The following is a 20,697-nucleotide window of genomic DNA, read 5'->3' as shown; positions in this document are numbered from 1 at the left end:
TACTTCGCTGAAGGTACCTAGGTAGTGTCAACACAATTTGAGATACGCTTGGCAATATCCTGCTTTAAAGCAGCGACAAGCACTGTAACTCATCAAGCAACCGTAATAGTTCAACCACCCGTGGGAATCATCAATTTGAAAGTTTCTTGTTCGGCTCATAGCGACTATTTGACTTTGTTAGAGTTCTACCATCAAACTAGTCGGTATACCCCGAAACAACCTATCAGGGAAGTGCTCCAAATCTATTCGAATCTGTCGAGTGGGGCTATTTGGGAACCTTTTCATCGAGCTGTGCCTAATTTTATTAGTATTCAATTACCCCGGGATTTAAAAGCCATAAAGCAGATACCTATGGGCAATTTAATAAGTCGATTGCGTAGTTTACGTCAGATTAAAATTGATCAACCCTTCCCAAATTGGATAGTAGTTGCTATTGGTGCAATCTTAGCAGGGTTGGGATTGGTTCTGTTAATATACTGTCAATGTGGGAAACATATTCAAAAATATAAGAAACACTGGTTAGCCAAAGTAAGGATCAACAGGAGTAAAGCAGACTCTTCACCTGGTCACCAGATGACGGCCCTACATTCCGCCACTGAGTCTACTACGTCACCACTCCTGTACTCGTCGCCGAGATTACCGACTGCCCCTGATGCAGCAGCGATCATCGAACCACCTATTACAGCGACCTCTGCATCTTTGGCATCCACGACAGACCGTGGACGTCTCTACCCAACTACGTTCCTGTTACGCGCCGATGAAACTGGTTAGGATGGATAACCTTCGCCTTCACCGGGCATCCGAGACCAGGGGTCCGGTAACGACCCACGGCATGGAACTTGGGGATTGAAATTGACCTTGTGAATTAACAATGTGTGTGTGTATTATGTAACTATTACCACGGCATGGAACTTGAAGATTGACATTGACCTTGTGAATTAACGATGTGTGTATATTATGTAACTATTACCACGGCATGGAACTTGAAGATTGACATTGACCTTGTGAATTAACGATGTGTGTATATTATGTAACTATTACCACGACATGGAACTTGAAGATTGACATTGACCTTGTGAATTAACAATGTGTGTATAATATGTAACTATTACCACGGCATGGAACTTGAAGATTGACATTGACCTTGTGAATTAACAATGTGTGTATATTATGTAACTATTACCACGGCATGGAACTTGAAGATTGACATTGACCTTGTGAATTAACAATGTGTGTATATTATGTAACTATTACCACGGCATGGAACTTGAAGATTGACATTGACTTTGTGAATTAACAATGTGTGTATATTATGTAACTATTACCACGGCATGGAACTTGAAGATTGACATTGACCTTGTGAATTAACAATGTGTGTATATTATGTAACTATTACCACGGCATGGAACTTGAAGATTGACATTGACCTTGTGAATTAACAATTTGTGTGTATATTATGTAACTATTACCACGGCATGGAACTTGAAGATTGACATTGACCTTGTGAATTAACAATGTAACTATTATATCAAAGTTTACAGAAGTCTCCAATTAACGATTAATTATCCCAGACATGGACGTACACTTTAATTGGCGCAATGTCGATATTACAGTACCAGTTACTCGATTTCCACCAGTGATTGGGAGGGGACACTGATTCGACTATGGACGTTGAACTGTTCTGTTGGACTAAATATAACATTGATGAAGTGAAACTTCCTGTGAAGATTCTAAAAACAACTGTTCAAGTTCAAGGACAATGAACCGGAAAAATTTCATGCGACATTAACTATAAAAACTGTAACCATGTTTGTGATTTGGTTATAATGATTAGGGAAACGAACTTGATGTTTGACGTTTCGTTATTCTTAATATTTTGTGGATTATTCTTTATGAAATAATAATCTTAAGTGGGGGAGTAATGTAACGAAACGTATTAATACCATCTATAATTATTATGTAAGTTAAGTAATGTAATGTAATGACGTATTAATTCCATCTATAATTATAAGTATAATTATATGAAAGTTAGGATACCATTACCAGTCAAAGTCTTACACAGGGATACCATTACCAGTCAAAGTCTTACACAGGGATACCGTTACCAGTCAAAGTCTTACACAGGGATACCGTTACCAGTCAAAGTCTTACACAGGGATACCATTACCAGTCAAAGTCTTACACGGGGATACCATTACCAGTCAAAGTCTTACACAGGGATACCATTACCAGTCAAAGTCTTACACAGGGATACCATTACCAGTCAAAGTCTTACACAGGGATACCATTACCAGTCAAAGTCTTACACAGGGATACCATTACCAGTCAGTCTTACACAGGGATACCATTACCAGTCAAAGTCTTACACGGGGATACCATTACCAGTCAAAGTCTTACACAGGGATTAACATTACCAGTCAAAGTCTTACACAGGGATACCATTACCAGTCAGTCTTACACAGGGATACCATTACCAGTCAAAGTCTTACACAGGGATACCATTATCATTGAAAGTCTTACACTGGGATACCATTACCAGTCAAAGTCTTACACAGGGATACCATTACCAGTCAAAGTCTTACACGGGGATACCATTACCAGTCAAAGTCTTACACAGGGATACCATTACCAGTCAAAGTCTTACACAGGGATACCATTACCAGTCAAAGTCTTACACGGGGATACCATTACCAGTCAAAGTCTTACACAGGGATACCATTACCAGTCAGTCTTACACAGGGATACCATTACCAGTCAGTCTTACACAGGGATACCATTACCAGTCAGTCTTACACAGGGATACCATTACCAGTCAAAGTCTTACACAGGGATACCATTACCAGTCAAAGTCTTACACAGGGATACCATTACCAGTCAAAGTCTTACACAGGGATACCATTACCAGTCAAAGTCTTACACAGGGATACCATTACCAGTCAAAGTCTTACACAGGGATACCATTACCAGTCAGTCTTACACAGGGATACCATTACCAGTCAAAGTCTTACACAGGGATACCATTACGATTCAAAGTCTTACACAGGGATACCATTACCAGTCAAAGTCTTACACAGGGATACCATTACCAATCAAAGTCTTACACAGGGATACCATTACCAGTCAGTCTTACACAGGGATACCATTACCAGTCAAAGTCTTACACAGGGATACCATTACCAGTCAAAGTCTTACACAGGGATACCATTACCAGTCAAAGTCTTACACAGGGATACCATTAACAGTCAGTCTTACAAAGGGATACCATTACCAGTCAGTCTTACACAGGGATACCATTACCATTCAAAGTCTTACACAGGGATACCATTACCATTCAAAGTCTTACACGGGGATACCATTACCAGTCAAAGTCTTACACAGGGATACCGTTACCAGTCAAAGTCTTACACAGGGATACCATTAACAGTCAGTCTTACACAGGGATATCATTACCAGTCAAGTCTTACACAGGGATACCATTACCAGTCAGTCTTACACAGGGATACCATTACTATTCAAAGTCTTACACAGGGATACCATTACCAGTCAAAGTCTTACACAGGGATACCATTACCAGTCAAAGTCTTACACAGGGATACCATTACCAGTCAAAGTCTTACACAGGGATACCATTACCAGTCAGTCTTACACAGGGATACCGTTACCAGTCAAAGTCTTACACAGGGATACCGTTACCAGTCAAAGCCTTACACAGGGATACCGTTACCAGTCAGTCTTACACAGGGATACCGTTACCAGTCAAAGTCTTACACAGGGATACCGTTACCAGTCAAAGTCTTACACAGGGATACCATTACCAGTCAAAGTCTTACACAGGGATACCATTACCAGTCAGTCTTACACAGGGATACCATTACCAGTCAAAGTCTTACACAGGGATACCATTACCAGTCAAAGCCTTACACAGGGATACCGTTACCAGTCAGTCTTACACAGGGATACCGTTACCAGTCAAAGTCTTACACAGGGATACCGTTACCAGTCAAAGTCTTACACAGGGATACCATTACCAGTCAAAGTCTTACACAGGGATACCATTACCAGTCAGTCTTACACAGGGATACCATTACCAGTCAGTCTTACACAGGGATACCATTACCAGTCAAAGTCTTACACAGGGATACCATTACCAGTCAAAGTCTTACACAGGGATACCATTACCAGTCAAAGTCTTACACAGGGATACCATTACCAGTCAAAGCCTTACACAGGGATACCGTTACCAGTCAGTCTTACACAGGGATACCGTTACCAGTCAAAGTCTTACACAGGGATACCATTACCAGTCAAAGTCTTACACAGGGATAACATTACCAGTCAAAGTCTTACACAGGGATACCATTACCAGTCAAAGTCTTACACATGGATACCATTACCATTCAGTCTTACACAGGGATACCATTACCATTCAAAGTCTTACACAGGGATACCATTACCATTCAAAGTCTTACACAGGGATACCATTACCAGTCAAAGTCTTACACAGGGATACCATTACCAGACAGTCTTACACAGGGATACCATTACCAGTCAGTCTTACACAGGGATTCCATTACCAGTCAAAGTCTTACACAGGGATACCATTAACAGTCAGTCTTACAAAGGGATACCATTACCAGTCAGTCTTACACAGGGATACCATTACCATTCAAAGTCTTACACAGGGATACCATTACCATTCAAAGTCTTACACGGGGATACCATTACCAGTCAAAGTCTTACACAGGGATACCATTACCAGTCAAAGTCTTACACAGGGATACCATTAACAGTCAGTCTTACACAGGGATATCATTACCAGTCAGTCTTACACAGGGATACCATTACCAGTCAGTCTTACACAGGGATACCATTACTATTCAAAGTCTTACACAGGGATACCATTACCAGTCAAAGTCTTACACAGGGATACCATTACCAGTCAAAGTCTTACACAGGGATACCATTACCAGTCAAAGCCTTACACAGGGATACCGTTACCAGTCAGTCTTACACAGGGATACCGTTACCAGTCAAAGTCTTACACAGGGATACCGTTACCAGTCAAAGTCTTACACAGGGATACCATTACCAGTCAAAGTCTTACACAGGGATACCATTACTAGTCAAAGTCTTACACATGGATACCATTACCATTCAGTCTTACACAGGGATACCATTACCAGTCAAAGTCTTACACAGGGATACCGTTACCAGTCAAAGTCTTACACAGGGATACCATTACCAGTCAAAGTCTTACACAGGGATACCATTACCAGTCAGTCTTACACAGGGATACCATTACCAGTCAAAGTCTTACACAGGGATACCATTACCAGTCAAAGCCTTACACAGGGATACCGTTACCAGTCAGTCTTACACAGGGATACCGTTACCAGTCAAAGTCTTACACAGGGATACCGTTACCAGTCAAAGTCTTACACAGGGATACCATTACCAGTCAAAGTCTTACACAGGGATACCATTACCAGTCAGTCTTACACAGGGATACCGTTACCAGTCAAAGTCTTACACAGGGATACCATTACCAGTCAAAGTCTTACACAGGGATACCATTACCAGTCAAAGTCTTACACAGGGATACCATTACCAGTCAAAGTCTTACACATGGATACCATTACCATTCAGTCTTACACAGGGATACCATTACCATTCAAAGTCTTACACAGGGATACCATTACCATTCAAAGTCTTACACAGGGATACCATTACCAGTCAAAGTCTTACACAGGGATACCATTACCAGTCAGTCTTACACAGGGATACCATTACCATTCAAAGTCTTACACGGGGATACCATTACCAGTCAAAGTCTTACACAGGGATACCATTACCAGTCAAAGTCTTACACAGGGATACCATTACCAGTCAGTCTTACACAGGGATACCATTACCAGTCAGTCTTACACAGGGATTCCATTACCAGTCAAAGTCTTACACAGGGATACCATTACCAGTCAAAGTCTTACACGGGGATACCATTACCAGTCAAAGTCTTACACAGGGATACCATTACCAGTCAAAGTCTTACACAGGGATACCATTAACAGTCAGTCTTACACAGGGATATCATTACCAGTCAGTCTTACACAGGGATACCATTACCAGTCAGTCTTACACAGGGATACCATTACTATTCAAAGTCTTACACAGGGATACCATTGCCAGTCAGTCTTACACAGGGATACCATTACCAGTCAGTCTTACACAGGGATACCATTACCAGTCAAAGTCTTACACGGGGATACCATTTACAATCAGAGCCTTTAACAGGGATATCATTACCATTAAAAGCCTTTTAACAGAGTGACATTATCTTAAGATGTCTTCTAACATGATTATCAATGGCATGTCATTTACTGATCAGTGCACCAGTTTCAAATGGTTGGATATAGCAGCAGTTGTTGACAAATACCTGAATGATACAGAACACCAGAGACATATTAATAAATGTTTAATATACCATCAATTGTATCACCAGCAAGCTTGTCTGTACTAAGTATCATACATTCATGTCCTATGATGAGTATGGCGGTGTCAACACATGAACATGACATAACAATTGCATCTGTTCACACCACTCCAAGTGTTCCTGATTTGTAAGTGGGAGCTCAACGTCTAGGTGTGAACAAAGAGAGAAGTACAGAATTATCTAATTAACTTTACAGAAGAGGTTGAAGTTATATATATAAATATATGAACTTCTATACAACATGTGCTGATGCCTTTAAGATCAATGAAACTTTAAATTATTATCAAAATAATTTGTCAACAAATGTTTTCAAGTACATAACTTACTTGTCAAAAGTATTTGAATGCATTTGATGACAAGAAACTCTTGTAGATATTTACAGTTTTATATACAAAATAAAGCAGGACTTCGACTTCACAGTAGCATGATCTGAATGATGATACAATTCTGTTTAACTGTACAACCCTGAACTGAAAACAAAGAGGACATACTCTGTCTATGAATCAACACAAATAATACCACAGGGTGAAGGCGAAACTTTGGCTAAGTGTTCATCATAAAACATCCATTTTAGATTTTGCACAAACTTCTCTGGCAAACAAAACGATGCTTGTTATATCACAGTAAGATCTTTCCACAAACATATTCCTAACGACTAGTTGTCTTTAAAAGTTTTGCCTTTTTCCTGAACAGTAGAGTAGAAACTTGGAAGGATCTTTGACACTTGGTATGTTAAAGTATCCATGTAAACTTCACTGAGTCAAGTAGACTCAAAAGCCTTTGTAAGAAGTTTGCAACGCTATCAAATGTCTTCCATATATAACAGGTATTTATTTTATGTTTGTACAGTTGAAACCAATCAATTTAGCATACAGGATTCATATGTTGGAACCATGTATTTGATATTAATAAAAGCATCCTCTCCACCGTGTCTCTCAAAGGATTCCAGTGTTTCTTGGATAAGATCTCCCACGTTTTCCCTCTTCTGTTGACTGTAGTCAATACCGTCACCAGAGTTCACTGCAAAGAACAAAGTCATTTTCAAGCTAAGTTTTCTTCAAACTTTGACTATAAAAGGTTCTAAAAAGTTGAGAAACCCTGAGTTTTATAATATATGCTTCATTATGTGGCTAGATTAAACATGTAGTCTGCGTACTGAAAGTTATCATATTACATGGAGTATATCTCCCACCAATTACCTAAATCTTCTGTCATGTATCTTGTAAAACAAAACAAAAAACCAATGCCATGTTCAAGTTAAAGAGGCTTGCCCGCAGAGAGATCAGAAAAATTGGCTAATAGAAAAAGATTTTTTACACATGACAGATTGTTGGAATTGTTGAGTTTTTCATTTTATTTTCCTTATAAAAAACGCTGAAAAGTGATATTAAAACCTCATTTTTTAAATATTATTTATTTAATCGCAACCCGCAATAAGTCCCCGCTATCAAGTGGAGTCTAATTTGATTGACACATAAAAGAAACAAGCACGTGCACAGTGCCGCACAGTGATAACTTCAAAGGCAGCGGCAATTTACAAAGAAGATTTGCCGTTATATTCCATACATTTCCCTCTCAGGTTGAGTTTTAAAACGTCTTTTAAATACATATTCTGTAATTGTTTTCAAGAAATAAAGTCGGAAAGCCTCTAATTTTGTCACATAGAAACGTGTACTGAAGTTTATTTAGTGATCGGAGATGTGCCGTTTACCGGTCCGTCTGCTGGTAAAGCCTCTTTAAGTAAAATCTTTTTCTTAATCTCTATAAATTTCTTACCAGATGAAGACTTACCATTTTTGTTTTTGAATATATTGAGGATTGGCATGATCTGTCTGTAGTAAGGCACAAGTGCTTCGCCGACCATGTCTGCTGACACAACTAAATGCTGTAGCACTTTCAATGTGGTACATACAACTGATGGACCTCTTGTGTTCAAGGCCACTGTGAAACAAGAGACAGTGTTAAATAAACACAGTGATTACATACACTCAGTGTACAATAAATCTTATGTATGCAATTTTCATTATATTATGTGAATCCATCAAACAGTTAACCAAATTTTGTTCACAACAGTAATGATAAGAAATGTGGCAAAGAATATTACAAAAGTACATGAAGTTTGAATGTTTTCACATTACAGACATACTTCAAATAAATATACAACTTATGTTAATGTAAAGTGTGATTACAAGAAAAAATATGATCCTCTTTACCTGCGAGACTTGTCTAAATTCTAACAAGAGACCCAATGTGCCTGTATCGCTCACCTGCTTTTAATGCTTGTTGATTTAAGTTGATTTATGTCATTTATATTATATAGATGCTAAGCTGATTTCCACTTTATTCAAATATAAGAGGAGGCCAGGTTTTCAGTTAAGTAAATTTTGTAGCTCTTAATTCCAGCATGACTGGTCAAATACTGTCTCAGGTCTCACATGATTTATACGAGTAATAATACTTCAAAAATCAAGTCCATGATTCACTTGCAAAAATATCTTTAAAAGAATCGCTGCTTCACAAAATAAGTGTCATTAAGTAAAATCTTAAGCTTCTTACTTTTGATAGGAATGATAAGCTGAGGAATAACAGGCAGTATTTTTGAGCCTCCATGCTCCAACATATCATGAACTCCTTGTCTGGAAAAGAACTCGTGAGGATGAGACGTCTCACGTAATCCATCAAAAAACAGGGGAAGGTAATGGTGATAGTCTAGTTTTTCAATCTCGACCTGAAAAGAGATAAGTATTATGCAATAAGGTATTGTGATAAGATTGCAGGAATATTACATCATGTCATCACCATTTGTGTCATAGTCATTTCCACAAACGGTATTACACTGGTCATACTTGTTATAATTTTCAATATAAATGAATAGTACTTACCTTCCACGCGATCTTATTGCCCTTTGTGTCATGTTCTAATGCTATTGGGAAGTCTCCTCTCTCATAGAACTTACGAAATGAAGTAGGTTTTGAGCTGTGTCTTTCCCAAAAAGCACCAGCCGGTGGAGGAAAGCCAACATTTGTCTGAAATAAGAGAAATAAATAGATAATTGACAGCAACTAACATTGAAATCATCTACAATTAAGAAACTGTAACTTTTAAGCACCTTAGCTGAAAATGCCACTTTTAAATCATTAAACAAGAGGCCCATGGGGCCTGTATCGCTCACCTGGTTGGATTAGACCAAATGTCAAAATAATGTTCATGTTCAATTCGTTTTATTTGTCAATCTCAAACAACGCTATATATGGTTATGGTATGGGATCCCAACTGCATTAAAGAAATAACGAAGTCCAGACTCTCTAAGGGTCTGGAAGACCTCAAGAATTGTTTTTAGAACATCCATTCATAACTTTATGACTAGTAGCGATTTGAAGGAATTACCTCTATTTCCTCTATGGGGCCCCGCCTCTTTGGCCCCACGGGGGTCAGAGTCACCATTTATGCAAAATCTGTTCCCCTTACCCTAACGATGTTTCTGACCAAATTGGGTTTAAATTCATTCATAACTTTATGACTAGTAGCGATTTAAAGGAATTACCTCTATTTCCCCTATGGGGCCCCGCCATTTTGGCCCCTTGGGTGTCAGAGTCACCATTTATGCAAAATCTGTTCCCCTTGCCCCAAGAATGTTTCTGACAAAATTGTGTTCAAATCCTTTCATAACTTTATAGTGATTTAAAGGAATTTACCTCTATTTTCCTATTAGGCCCCGCCCCTTTGGCCCCTTGGGGGTCAGAGTCACCATTTATTCAAAATCTGTTCCCCTTCCCCCAAGGATGTGTCTGACTAAATTGGGTTTAAATCCATTCATAACTGTATGACTAGTAGCGACTTAAAGGAATTACCTCTGTTTCCCTAGTAGGCCCCGCCCCTTTGGCCCCTTGGGGGTCAAAGTCACCGTTTATGCAAAATCTGTTCCCCTTCCCCCAAGGATGTGTCTGACTAAATTGGGTTTAAATCCATTCATAACTGTATGACTAGTAGCGATTTAAAGGAATAGCCTCAATTTCCCCTATTGGGCCCCGCCCCTCAGGCCCCTTGGGGGTCAGAGTCACCATTTATGCAAATCTCATCCGCTTCCGCCAAGGATGTTTCTGACCAAATTTGGTCAAAATCAAATAAGAACTTTTTGACTAGTAGCGATTTGAAGCAAATGTTGACGGACGACGGACGCCGCACCATGGCATAAGCTCACCGGACCTTTGGTCCAGGTGAGCTAAAAATGGTAGGACAAGAAAAACAATTTTTAGTCCCCTGGTCAGTGACCATCACAGTAAAATATGGTGTCATGGATTCTGAGTGATTCCACGAGCATGGAAGTAATATTCTTCTTTTCAGAGCAGAAGACAACCCTTGAACAGCCCTTTTTGAATACTACTCTATATCGTTTATTCATAATTAAAATAACTCAAGGTTTACCCTTAAATAACATTAAAATGTCAAACATTTCTACCCGTATTATGCATGTTTTTTCTTACTGGACACAGTTTTACAAACCAGGGTTTTACTTATTTGGCAAATATTAGGTAAGCTTAGAACTATTGGTGACACACTTAACCTTAAATGGTCTTTAAAAATACTAGCTTACTAATAGAATGTAAACATATTGCCTCCTGAAAATAAACACCAATTTGAATATGAAAATAACACTGCATGTTAGGTTTGCATTTGATTAACAATTTCTTTCTTAATGGATGTCCTTTTTATTAATGTTATCCAATATAAGACTTAGCTTTGACAGTGATACATTGAGTTAAATGGTTTGTTTACCAGCATAGTTACCCAATTTTGTGGATTTGTTTTTCTCAATCTATAGCTACAGTTGTATCTATTGATATTACATCAACACATGATAGTTTTTATCCAGTCCACATGAAAAAATATATTTGGAATACTGATATTTCTTCTTTTTTTTTCTCAGTATGATGTGCAAGTAAGCCTGTGTCTGTTTTAGATAAAACTATGTGCATCTATTCTATAGACTTATACATTATTTGATATAATAACAAGCATAATGACGTTAATTATCACCACATTTGGTTTTAGTTTATTACAATATCAACAACATGATGTAAAATCTTAAATCACACATTATTATTACGTCGTTTCATTTCCATGCCTGAACTTACCTGGCATCCCTTTTTCATTGCCTTGGTTGTAAAAGCGTCGTTTCTTTCCTTCCTGTCCTTTTGTGGCTTCGCAATTATCTTTGTTTGTGACATCTTTATATTAATGATGAGCCTCTCGGCTTAAGTTTTACTCACAGCAATGTCTTGAACACTTTATAGCCTGTTAGCTACTTGCAAAACCAATGTTGATCATAGACTCCACAGCATGTGTGGTTGTTAGGCAACAAACACAGACCCGGATGAAACGTCAGTGTTGTTAGGGTAACACTACAGCTTCCGCTTCCGTTTTAAAATGTCGGCACTTCCGCTGTAATGTGTGTTGGTGCTATTAGAAGAAAGAATGACGAATATTCAGATACTTTCCAGATGTTTTGCCAATATATTGAGACCATCTGTGCGAAACATAGAGTTACAACATTTTGTGACGTATCGATGTCAGTTTTGGCGTATTAATGAATACTCACTATCGTTTTCAACTTTCCAAAATGCGCGGTTTGACCTCCATCTCACCAAAGCAAACTGTAAGTAGGCCCCTACCGATAACCTATGTTCATCAAGCTGCTCAAATCATTTGAAAACATCACTATAATTCCCCCGCTCATATATACGTTGTAATCTACTTAATGCAACACTGTAACGATTCTTATCATGTTTCATTGTTTTGACATCGAAACACGGTCGCACTAATTATCCGGGTGAGGACAAAACCCGGAATGCACTCAGGCGTGAAGAGATTTTTCATAATATTTTATATATATTAGGACATATCTCCGTTATTACTGAATGGATTTTTGTTCGGACACCAGCAGTAAAAGGGTTGATTTATATTATCAGCTTTAAAATGATAATATAATTTTAGGCATGGCCAATGTGAGAGCGCAGCAATCCCGGTGCCCATGGAATTCGAGAAACAAGCACACATAATCTAGTGTACTAGAATAGTAAATCCCACGTTACAAAATGAATATATTGCCAACAGATCTATACACTGGTTTGTAATAAAGTATATATCAACAAGAATTAGGATTTAGATAACTTACTACAAAAACTAATCGTAGAATAAGTCTTAAAATAGACTGATTAAGCGATGACAAGGTGACTGGACAGCAGATCTCGCAGATGAGCAGCAGACGACAACAAAAAAAATCCAGAAGTCCTCTTTATTTTATGTGCTATATTTGGTAAACTTGTATGCAACTCGAACGGACCGGAGCTGCAGTCGTAAAACACCGGAAATATTTTCGTCGAAAATTATACCGTTACGTTTTGAATATAAAAAATTAAGAACTTGTTCGTGATAAATTTTATTAACAAATTCTAACTAGTGTGAAGTCGAACATTTGCATATTTTAAAAATCTTGATATTTTGTAATCTCCCGAGAATGTGACTTTGAATACAGTCTTGCGCAACACTGGATCTTGTCGTGACTTCCTTTTTCCGGTTACTGAGAAAGTTTTTGAACTCTAAGTATATTGGGGGAAAAGGGGGGGGGTTTCCGAGACATCTCTACCATTAAGTTTAACAGTATCAAAAATTAGAAGTAAAATTGGTGGCCGGAATGAACCCATATGAAATAAAAATGATACTGAACAGAATTTTGTTCGGGAATCACCAACAAACGGAGAATTTAGTACTCTTTCACATCTTTATTGGCCCATAACTCTTTTATTACCGATTTCTGTTCGGGAAACACTCTAGACAAGATAATCTTGTGGGCTTTAAGCTGATATAATTTTTATTAATATTCATTACAAATTCGGTGCAAAAGTGGTGGCCGGAATGAACCTAGGTGAAATTCACGGACGCCATTTTGAACAAAATGTGAATGTAAAAACATGTACAACACAAGCTACATGCAAGTTCTTTAATACAAGGGAAATAACTTGAACAGGGAAAAAAAAATACCTGTAGAACTTTTAGCCAATTCACCAATCTGTTAGAATGTTACGTATACCAGGCTCTGCAATGTGGACGCAGTTCTACTTTAGAGCCCATTTTTATTTTATTTTTTTGATCTTTTATTTTTATAGAGAGTTAATATACTTTTGCTTTATTGTTTTATTTAAATGAATTTTTACAACCTACGACGTTCTACTAATAAATAAACAAATCAAACAAAGTATTAATAAATAAAATGTGTTTTATCTTTTATTTTCCTTCTTGTCAGTAATTCCATCCTCTTGTCGGTAGATCTATTTTTCTAGTCGGCTCAATTTTTCCTGTCACCACCATTACACCAGCCAACAAAACAATCAAAATAGAAAAAAATAAGCAAATCAAACATTGTATTAATAAATAAATAAAAAAGCAACTATTTTGTCTTTAATTTTCTTTCTTATCGGCTTCTTGTCAGTAATTCCAGCCTCTTGTCGGCAGATCTATTTTTCTTGTTGGCACAATATTTCCCGCCACCACCATTACATCAGACAACAAAACAATCCAAAATAGAAAATAATAAATAATTTTGAACATTGTGATAATCAATAAAAATAAACTATTTTATCGTTCATTTCCTTTCTTGTCGGTAATTCTAACTTTCTTGTCGGCTCTTGTCATTATATTAGTGAGACCCCAATTTGCAATTTACGCGAAGCTTTTATAGAGTGTTTAGTAACGGAAGGGAAATAACTACTACAGTATAGTGTGTTTCTCTGGTGTTGATCAAATAAACTTAAAACTGTTTTTTATCGTTACTTATATGTGGTAAAATTACGGTCAACAAAGTACATAAGGTAGCATAATATGATCAGATATGTTTGTATATCATGATTTGTTTGTTAAAAATACTTCATGCTAATTAACAACATAAACGTAGATGTAAATATAGTTTTCTGGAAAAGGCTATACCACGAAGGGAGGTAAGTTTGTGTGATTTTATAAAAATATTAATCACTTTTCTCTGCTGGCATTTAGAAGCTTGAAAAATTCACTTAAAATACCTTGATATATGAGCTTTAATTCAGCATAGACTTTTATTTTCTGGTTCAAAAAATCAAAAACTCAAACGAACGTACCACGCTCGGGTACGGGATATTGGCGATCATTACGTTTTACAGATGAAAGAACAAGTATTTCACTTAACCTAAGAAATGAGAAAATACCTTATAAGTCATAGAGAACTGGTGGCCTCCTTCCTTACTGTGACACTAAGCATAAAGACTTATTTCAAATATATTACCAACTGTCATGGCGAATTTAGACATTGCAATTACCTCCCTTTTCACACCATCTAGCAATAACTGAAGTCTCACATTCTACCATTTACTAGATCACATAGCAGGAGTTTCCTCTGGCCCTGACACCATGTCAGGTGTATGGCCAGAGCGCACTACGATATGAATGCGTGGAATTCTCCGACTCTGGTGTCGCTCAAGAATATTTATCAATGCTTACTAAAAGTAATTGTCTGTTTTTGTTTTATTTTCAGACAACATACCCACCATGCTACAAGCAAGAAACATTACTATTGACAGGAAGTTAAAGTGCCAAGAGAAGATTGAATATGAACCTATCAGAGATCCACACACTGTCAAAGGAAAAATAGACAAATTTGATTATTCTGGTAATTCAGTTTCATTGATTCAAATATATGCATATTGATGGGCCAGAGTTATTTAATGTCAGGGTCATGAAATTCACAATTTAAGTAAACCACCTTAAGACCCTTCTAAATGAAGATCAACACCTTCCTTTGTCAAGATGGCTTTATTACTACTCAATCAAAGGATGACTGCTACCTGCAATACATACACATAATATAATGATTAGTTACCTTCCATCTATAAAGAGTATTTGATTCTACCTTATTTGGGTCTTGAGGAGAAGATTTTTGAAATTTCAGTCACTTTGACCCTTTTTGGCCCGGCCGTCAGGGCCAACATGTGCATACCATCAAACTGTTATCCCATGCTGATAATGTTAACCAGGTTAGAATGAATTCCAATACAAATCCAACAAATAATAGGCGAAATCTGATTTCCCAATATAAACTATAGTAAAGTTTACCCCCTCCCCAGGGGCAAACGTGAGACCCAAGGGTCATGAAATTCACGATTTTGGTAACCATATCTGAGAGTAAAGAAGAAGATTTTTGAAGTTTTAGTCAATTTGACCCTTTTTGGCCCCATCCCTCAGGCCCCCTATTGATGGGCCAGAGTTATTTAATGTTTATAAATCTGCTACAATTTAGTGACACAGACATTCGATTGGTATGTTTGATATACAGTTGTAGATATCCTTATTTCATGTCCATCAGAATAAGATGGTATAGCATCAGCATAAAGTTTTGGTGTAAGTTCCTTCAATAGTGTACAGTACATTCAGATCATTAGTGTACAGTACAGTCAGATCATTAGTGTACAGTACAGTCAGATCAATGGTGTACAGTACAGTCAGATCAATGGTGTACAGTCAGATCAGTGGTGTACAGTACAGTCAGATCAGTGGTGTACAGTACAGTCAGATCAGTGGTGTACAGTACAGTCAGATCAGTGGTGTACAGTACAGTCAGATCAGTGGTGTACAGTACAGTCAGATCAGTGGTGTACAGTACAGTCAGATCAGTGGTGTACAGTACAGTCAGATCAGTGGTGTACAGTACAGTCAGATCAGTGGTGTACAGTATAGTCAGATCAGTGGTGTACAGTATAGTCAGATCAGTGGTGTACAGTACAGTCAGATCAATGGTGTACAGTACAGTCAGATCAGTGGTGTACAGTACAGTCAGATCAGTGGCGTACATTACAGTCAGATCAGTTGTGTACAGTACAGTCAGATCAGTGGTGCACAGTACAGTCAGATCAGTGGTGTACAGTACAGTCAGATCAGTGGTGTACAGTACAGTCAGATCAGTGGTGTACAGTACAGTCAGATCAGTGGTGTACAGTACAGTCAGATCAGTGGTGTACAGTACAGTCAGATCAGTGGCGTACAGTACAGTCAGATCAGTGGTGTACAGTCAGATCAGTGGCGTACAGTACATTTTTTACCTATTTTTGTTCAGATTAAGTGCCCTTATTATTTATACACCTTTATTAACTCTTTGCATTGCATAAGTACCTTAACCAGGTTTGTTTACCTTTTGAGATGTTTGTTTTGATATACAGGTGAGCTTGCCCCACTACGGAAACTGAACCCCAAAGATACCCTGTTTGTGTTCAATAGTGTTGAAGAACTAAAAGAGTAAGTTACAACTACCAAACATGACATGGCTATTTATTGTATGGCGTCCAGTAGTAGAGAGGTTAAGCAACGTTATGTGTAGGTGTACATGTGTAGGCTACACATGCACTTTTACATTATCAAGAAGTTAGGAAAATAATGTTAAGACATATTCGTGTATGTGTATGAAGGTTTGTTATAAGCATCTATTTTGAACATTCAATTTGGTAACTTAACCAAGAAAAAACCATATTGCGAAAAATCTGTTGTTCAAACTCAATCGTCTACACATTTGGGCTTGTAAACACTATACTAAATGTTGTTGCTATGTGTAGCAGATGCAAAGCCATAAATCGATGATGTCATGCACACCTATTTACATAGAATTGCTTAACCTCTCTATAATTAACTCAACTGGCCGTGATGCAGCATCCGTCTTCCGTCAACATTTCCTTTAAATCCCTACTTGTCCTGAATGCCTGAATGGATTTTGATGAAATTTGGTCGGGAGCATTATTTGGCAAAGGAAATCAAAGGTTGTATAAATGGAGGGTATAGCAGCTACCCTGGGGCTGGTGGAGCATGACCCAATAGGGGAAATTGAGGTAAACCCTTAATCCCTACTTGTCTTAACTGGGTAAAGAAAATCTATGTGACCCTGTTAGGGTGGGACAAAGCAGACCCAGGGGAATGTTTATGAGAATAACAGGATTTGGTCCACCTGTTTGAATCATTGTTGGCAGAGGCAGTTTAAAAGTAGGAAATATTTGAAATACCTAGTATAACTTAAATTAGTTTATTTTGCCATTATTACTGAAACATCCAGGTAAGCAATGGAGGCCCTCTGGGCCTTTTGTTGTATAGCGTCCAATGGTATTATGTATATTCTGTATTATTGTATAGGACCCAGTGGTGTTGTGTATATTCTGTATTATTGTATAGGATCCAATGGTGTTGTACAGTTGTGTGATCGCACAAAGTTCCAAAAACATCATGCGCACACCGTGCAGACATCGTGCGCACAAATGTGCAGACATCGTGCGCACAAATGTGCAATGTGCGATACAAACCGTACAACTGTGCGATGTAAACCGCACAGCTAACGATAGGGTTATAAATATTATGGAATAACTAGTTATACGAAAAGATATAAGAAAAAATTAAAATTATGATATAAGATGGACGCTTTTATATATACGTGCTGCAAGCAATTGTTTTCATTCATGGAACATGTATGACCTGTTAATTTTTGCCATTTAAGCAGTGTACCGTCATTTTGTCTCGCAAGTATTCGTGATGTTTTCGACGGCCTGGTGATACATCTACATGTACATGTACCAGAATGGTAGACGGACATCACTACGATATTATTTATCTTACTTAATACATAAATTACATATATTATGTATTTTTAAAAACAACAGAAATGTTTCTATTCAAAACAAGTCGTTTTATATATAATTATCTGTTGTTTAGTTCTACATGTATAAAATAGCCTGTATATAATCTCGCTGAATACACATTTCTTCGACTCGCCAAGGCCTAGTGGTGTCCTCGACGACGTCCGAGCAAATTATATAAAGTCCTTTAATAATCATTTAGATAACTTATTTAACTATACATCAGTATTTAGTTTCATTCCTAATAATTATTGCATATATTTCACCAAAAATATGGTAATTAGCTGCCTCGTAAAATGTTGATCGTTGTATATCTTTTACAATCGTTCCACACGTTTAAATAATTAGATGACGCGTTCCTCATTTTATATCGACCACGATACATATCGCACATGTACCGTTCCAATCGCCATCGTGTGTACATTTTCCTGCACGATCCGTATCGCACATATCGCACATCGTGCGCACATCGTGGAACGTTGTGCGATCACATAACTGTATATATTCTGTATAAGGATCCAATGGTGTTGTATATATTCTGTATAAGGATCCAATGGTGTTGTATATATTCTGTATAAGGATCCAATGGTGTTGTATATATTCTGTATAAGGATCCAATGGTGTTGTATATATTCTGTATAAGGATCCAATGGTGTTGTATATATTCTGTATAAGGATCCAATGGTGTTGTATATATTCTGTAAAGGATCCAATGGGGTTGTATATATTCTGTATAAGGATCCAATGGTGTTGTATATATTCTGTATAAGGATCCAATGGTGTTGTATATATTCTGTATAGGATCCAATATGGTGTTGTATATATTCTGTATAAGGATCCAATGGTGTTGTATATATTCTGTATAAGGATCCAATGGTGTTGTATATATTCTGTATAGGATCCAATGGTGTTGTATATACATGTACAGTGCACTCTGTCTAAACCGGACACCTTTGGGACCACAAAATAAAGCCGGTTTGTAGAGAGTTTTGGATTGTAGAGATTCTACTTGATATCTTCGTTGAATGCAAAAATAAAAATAATAATAATAAAAGATATATTACAAAGAAGATGTTATTGTGCATTATTCATGCATATATACAAACTTTAAATTGAATAATTCAACACTGGCAATATGACACTATGTGTACGTTTGTTGTTTGTTTTAATATATATAAGAGGCCTTCGACCGAGTCCGAACAATCAACCGATCTGACACTTTCTACAAGTGCAGATTCCCAATTTGAGGAATTAGCTTCAATTTCTTATTGGTCCTTAATGTTGGCGGCTGTCGTGAGATCCATGTTTGTTGATAATAGAAACGGAGTAATACAAAAGGAATGTCGTCACCATCATCTCCGACTTCCTCATCCGGGTACGTTCGTGTAGTGAGGTCCGCGAAGGGGAAGCCAGCCAGCATGAAACATTTCTTAACTACGATACATTTACAAACACGTAACATTATTGGCATAAATTGACAAAAATGCATTCTTTATTGTACCTAACAACTGTTTAGGTGATTATCCAGCCGTAGCTACCTGTGAACAATGACGTTTGATGGTCAATCAATAATATACCTGTGCGGCAATTACAACTGTATAAACACTCACCGGGAGCCCCTGAAGCTACCAGGGAAACATCAATGGGACCGACGCCGGTTTATACAGAGTAGATTTACTAGTATACAGAAGGAAAGGGACCAAAATATATGGCCGTATTACAGAATAGACAGAGTCCGGATTATGCAGAGTTTATTTACTATAAATAAAGAAGGGAATTTTCAGGACCAAATTATTTGGCCGGTTTTGGCAAATATCCAGATTGGACAGAGTCCGGTTTGGACAGAGTGCACTGTATTCTGTATAAGGATCCAATGGTATTGTATATATTCTGTATTATTGTATAGGATCCAAAGGTGTTGTATAATATTCTGTATTATTGTACAATCCCTACTTTACTACATCACCCTTTCTAATGAAGGCATCCTTGGTCTTCTATTATTACATTTCCGTATACATTAAAAATACATGCAAATTGTCACTCAAAAGAGTTCCTTTGAAGGTATTCAAGAATTTTGTTTGTATTGTATTTTTTTGTATTTTAGAATTTTTGTAGATCTGCATTGTTATTTTAACTGTTTTTGTTTCCAGTGCACCTGAAGTTGTCCAGAAGCTCTGTTCCATTGAGTTTGCTGATCGGGTAAGGAGCTGATTTATTACTATAGCTTCAATCAGTCATATAGAGTGGACTTTTTCCAAACTAATCATGTTTAACAAAGGAATAATTGGCCAGTTTTTAGGGAGGATTTGGCAGAAGTGGACAAAATTGACTTGTCAGAATCCAGATATTAATGCTCAATATCTTTCTGACTTATACATTTTTTAAACTATGTACCTAGTAATAGATCATTACTCATATTGTTTTAGGTCCTCTGATCCATCATCATGCTTATCTCTTGTCATGCGTAAACTTTAATTTTCATTCAATTGACTTCTTCTCAATAACCAGAAG

The 20,697-nt window shown here is 37.4% G+C and overlaps 2 protein-coding genes across 2 annotated transcripts in view; one reads left to right on the top strand and one right to left on the bottom strand.

Annotated features, from left to right (window-relative positions):
- Nucleotides 1-6,457: 6,457 nt before the first annotated feature.
- LOC117328178 (parkin coregulated gene protein homolog) lies at nucleotides 6,458-11,872 on the bottom strand. Its single transcript, XM_033885589.1, has 5 exons — nucleotides 11,626-11,872; nucleotides 9,373-9,516; nucleotides 9,047-9,218; nucleotides 8,282-8,431; nucleotides 6,458-7,510 (listed from the first exon to the last, which is right to left on the bottom strand). The coding sequence occupies exons 1-5, from the start codon at nucleotides 11,716-11,718 to the stop codon at nucleotides 7,350-7,352; spliced, it is 720 nt and encodes a 239-aa protein (XP_033741480.1). The 5' UTR covers nucleotides 11,719-11,872; the 3' UTR covers nucleotides 6,458-7,349.
- Nucleotides 11,873-11,912: 40 nt separating this feature from the next.
- LOC117328177 overlaps nucleotides 11,913-20,697 on the top strand; it is a 28,825-nt gene continuing 20,040 nt past the window's right edge. Inside the window, exons 1-4 of the mRNA XM_033885588.1 lie at nucleotides 11,913-12,146; nucleotides 15,054-15,188; nucleotides 16,732-16,807; nucleotides 20,337-20,385. Coding sequence (XP_033741479.1) covers nucleotides 11,966-12,146; nucleotides 15,054-15,188; nucleotides 16,732-16,807; nucleotides 20,337-20,385 — 441 coding nt within the window. The 5' untranslated portion in view covers nucleotides 11,913-11,965. The remainder of the gene's footprint in view (nucleotides 12,147-15,053; nucleotides 15,189-16,731; nucleotides 16,808-20,336; nucleotides 20,386-20,697) is intronic.

The sequence above is a fragment of the Pecten maximus genome, chromosome 5, assembly GCF_902652985.1.
Source record: "Pecten maximus chromosome 5, xPecMax1.1, whole genome shotgun sequence".
Classification (NCBI taxonomy): Eukaryota; Metazoa; Mollusca; class Bivalvia; order Pectinida; family Pectinidae; genus Pecten; species Pecten maximus.
Note: the sequence above shows the minus strand (reverse complement) of the source record. Positions and strands in the feature narration are given on the sequence as shown.

What these genes read in the sequence shown, in the direction of transcription:
- LOC117328178 (XM_033885589.1), bottom strand. Translation starts at nt 11,718, where the DNA reads ATGTCACAAACAAAGATAATTGCGAAGCCACAAAAGGACAGGAAGGAA. An exon ending in GCAATAAGATCGCGTGGAAG is followed by an intron (nt 9,219 to 9,372) that starts GTAAGTACTATT and finishes ATCTCTTTTCAG; the next exon opens with GTCGAGATTGAAAAACTAGA. An exon ending in TATATTCAAAAACAAAAATG is followed by an intron (nt 7,511 to 8,281) that starts GTAAGTCTTCAT and finishes TGTTCTTTGCAG; the next exon opens with TGAACTCTGGTGACGGTATT.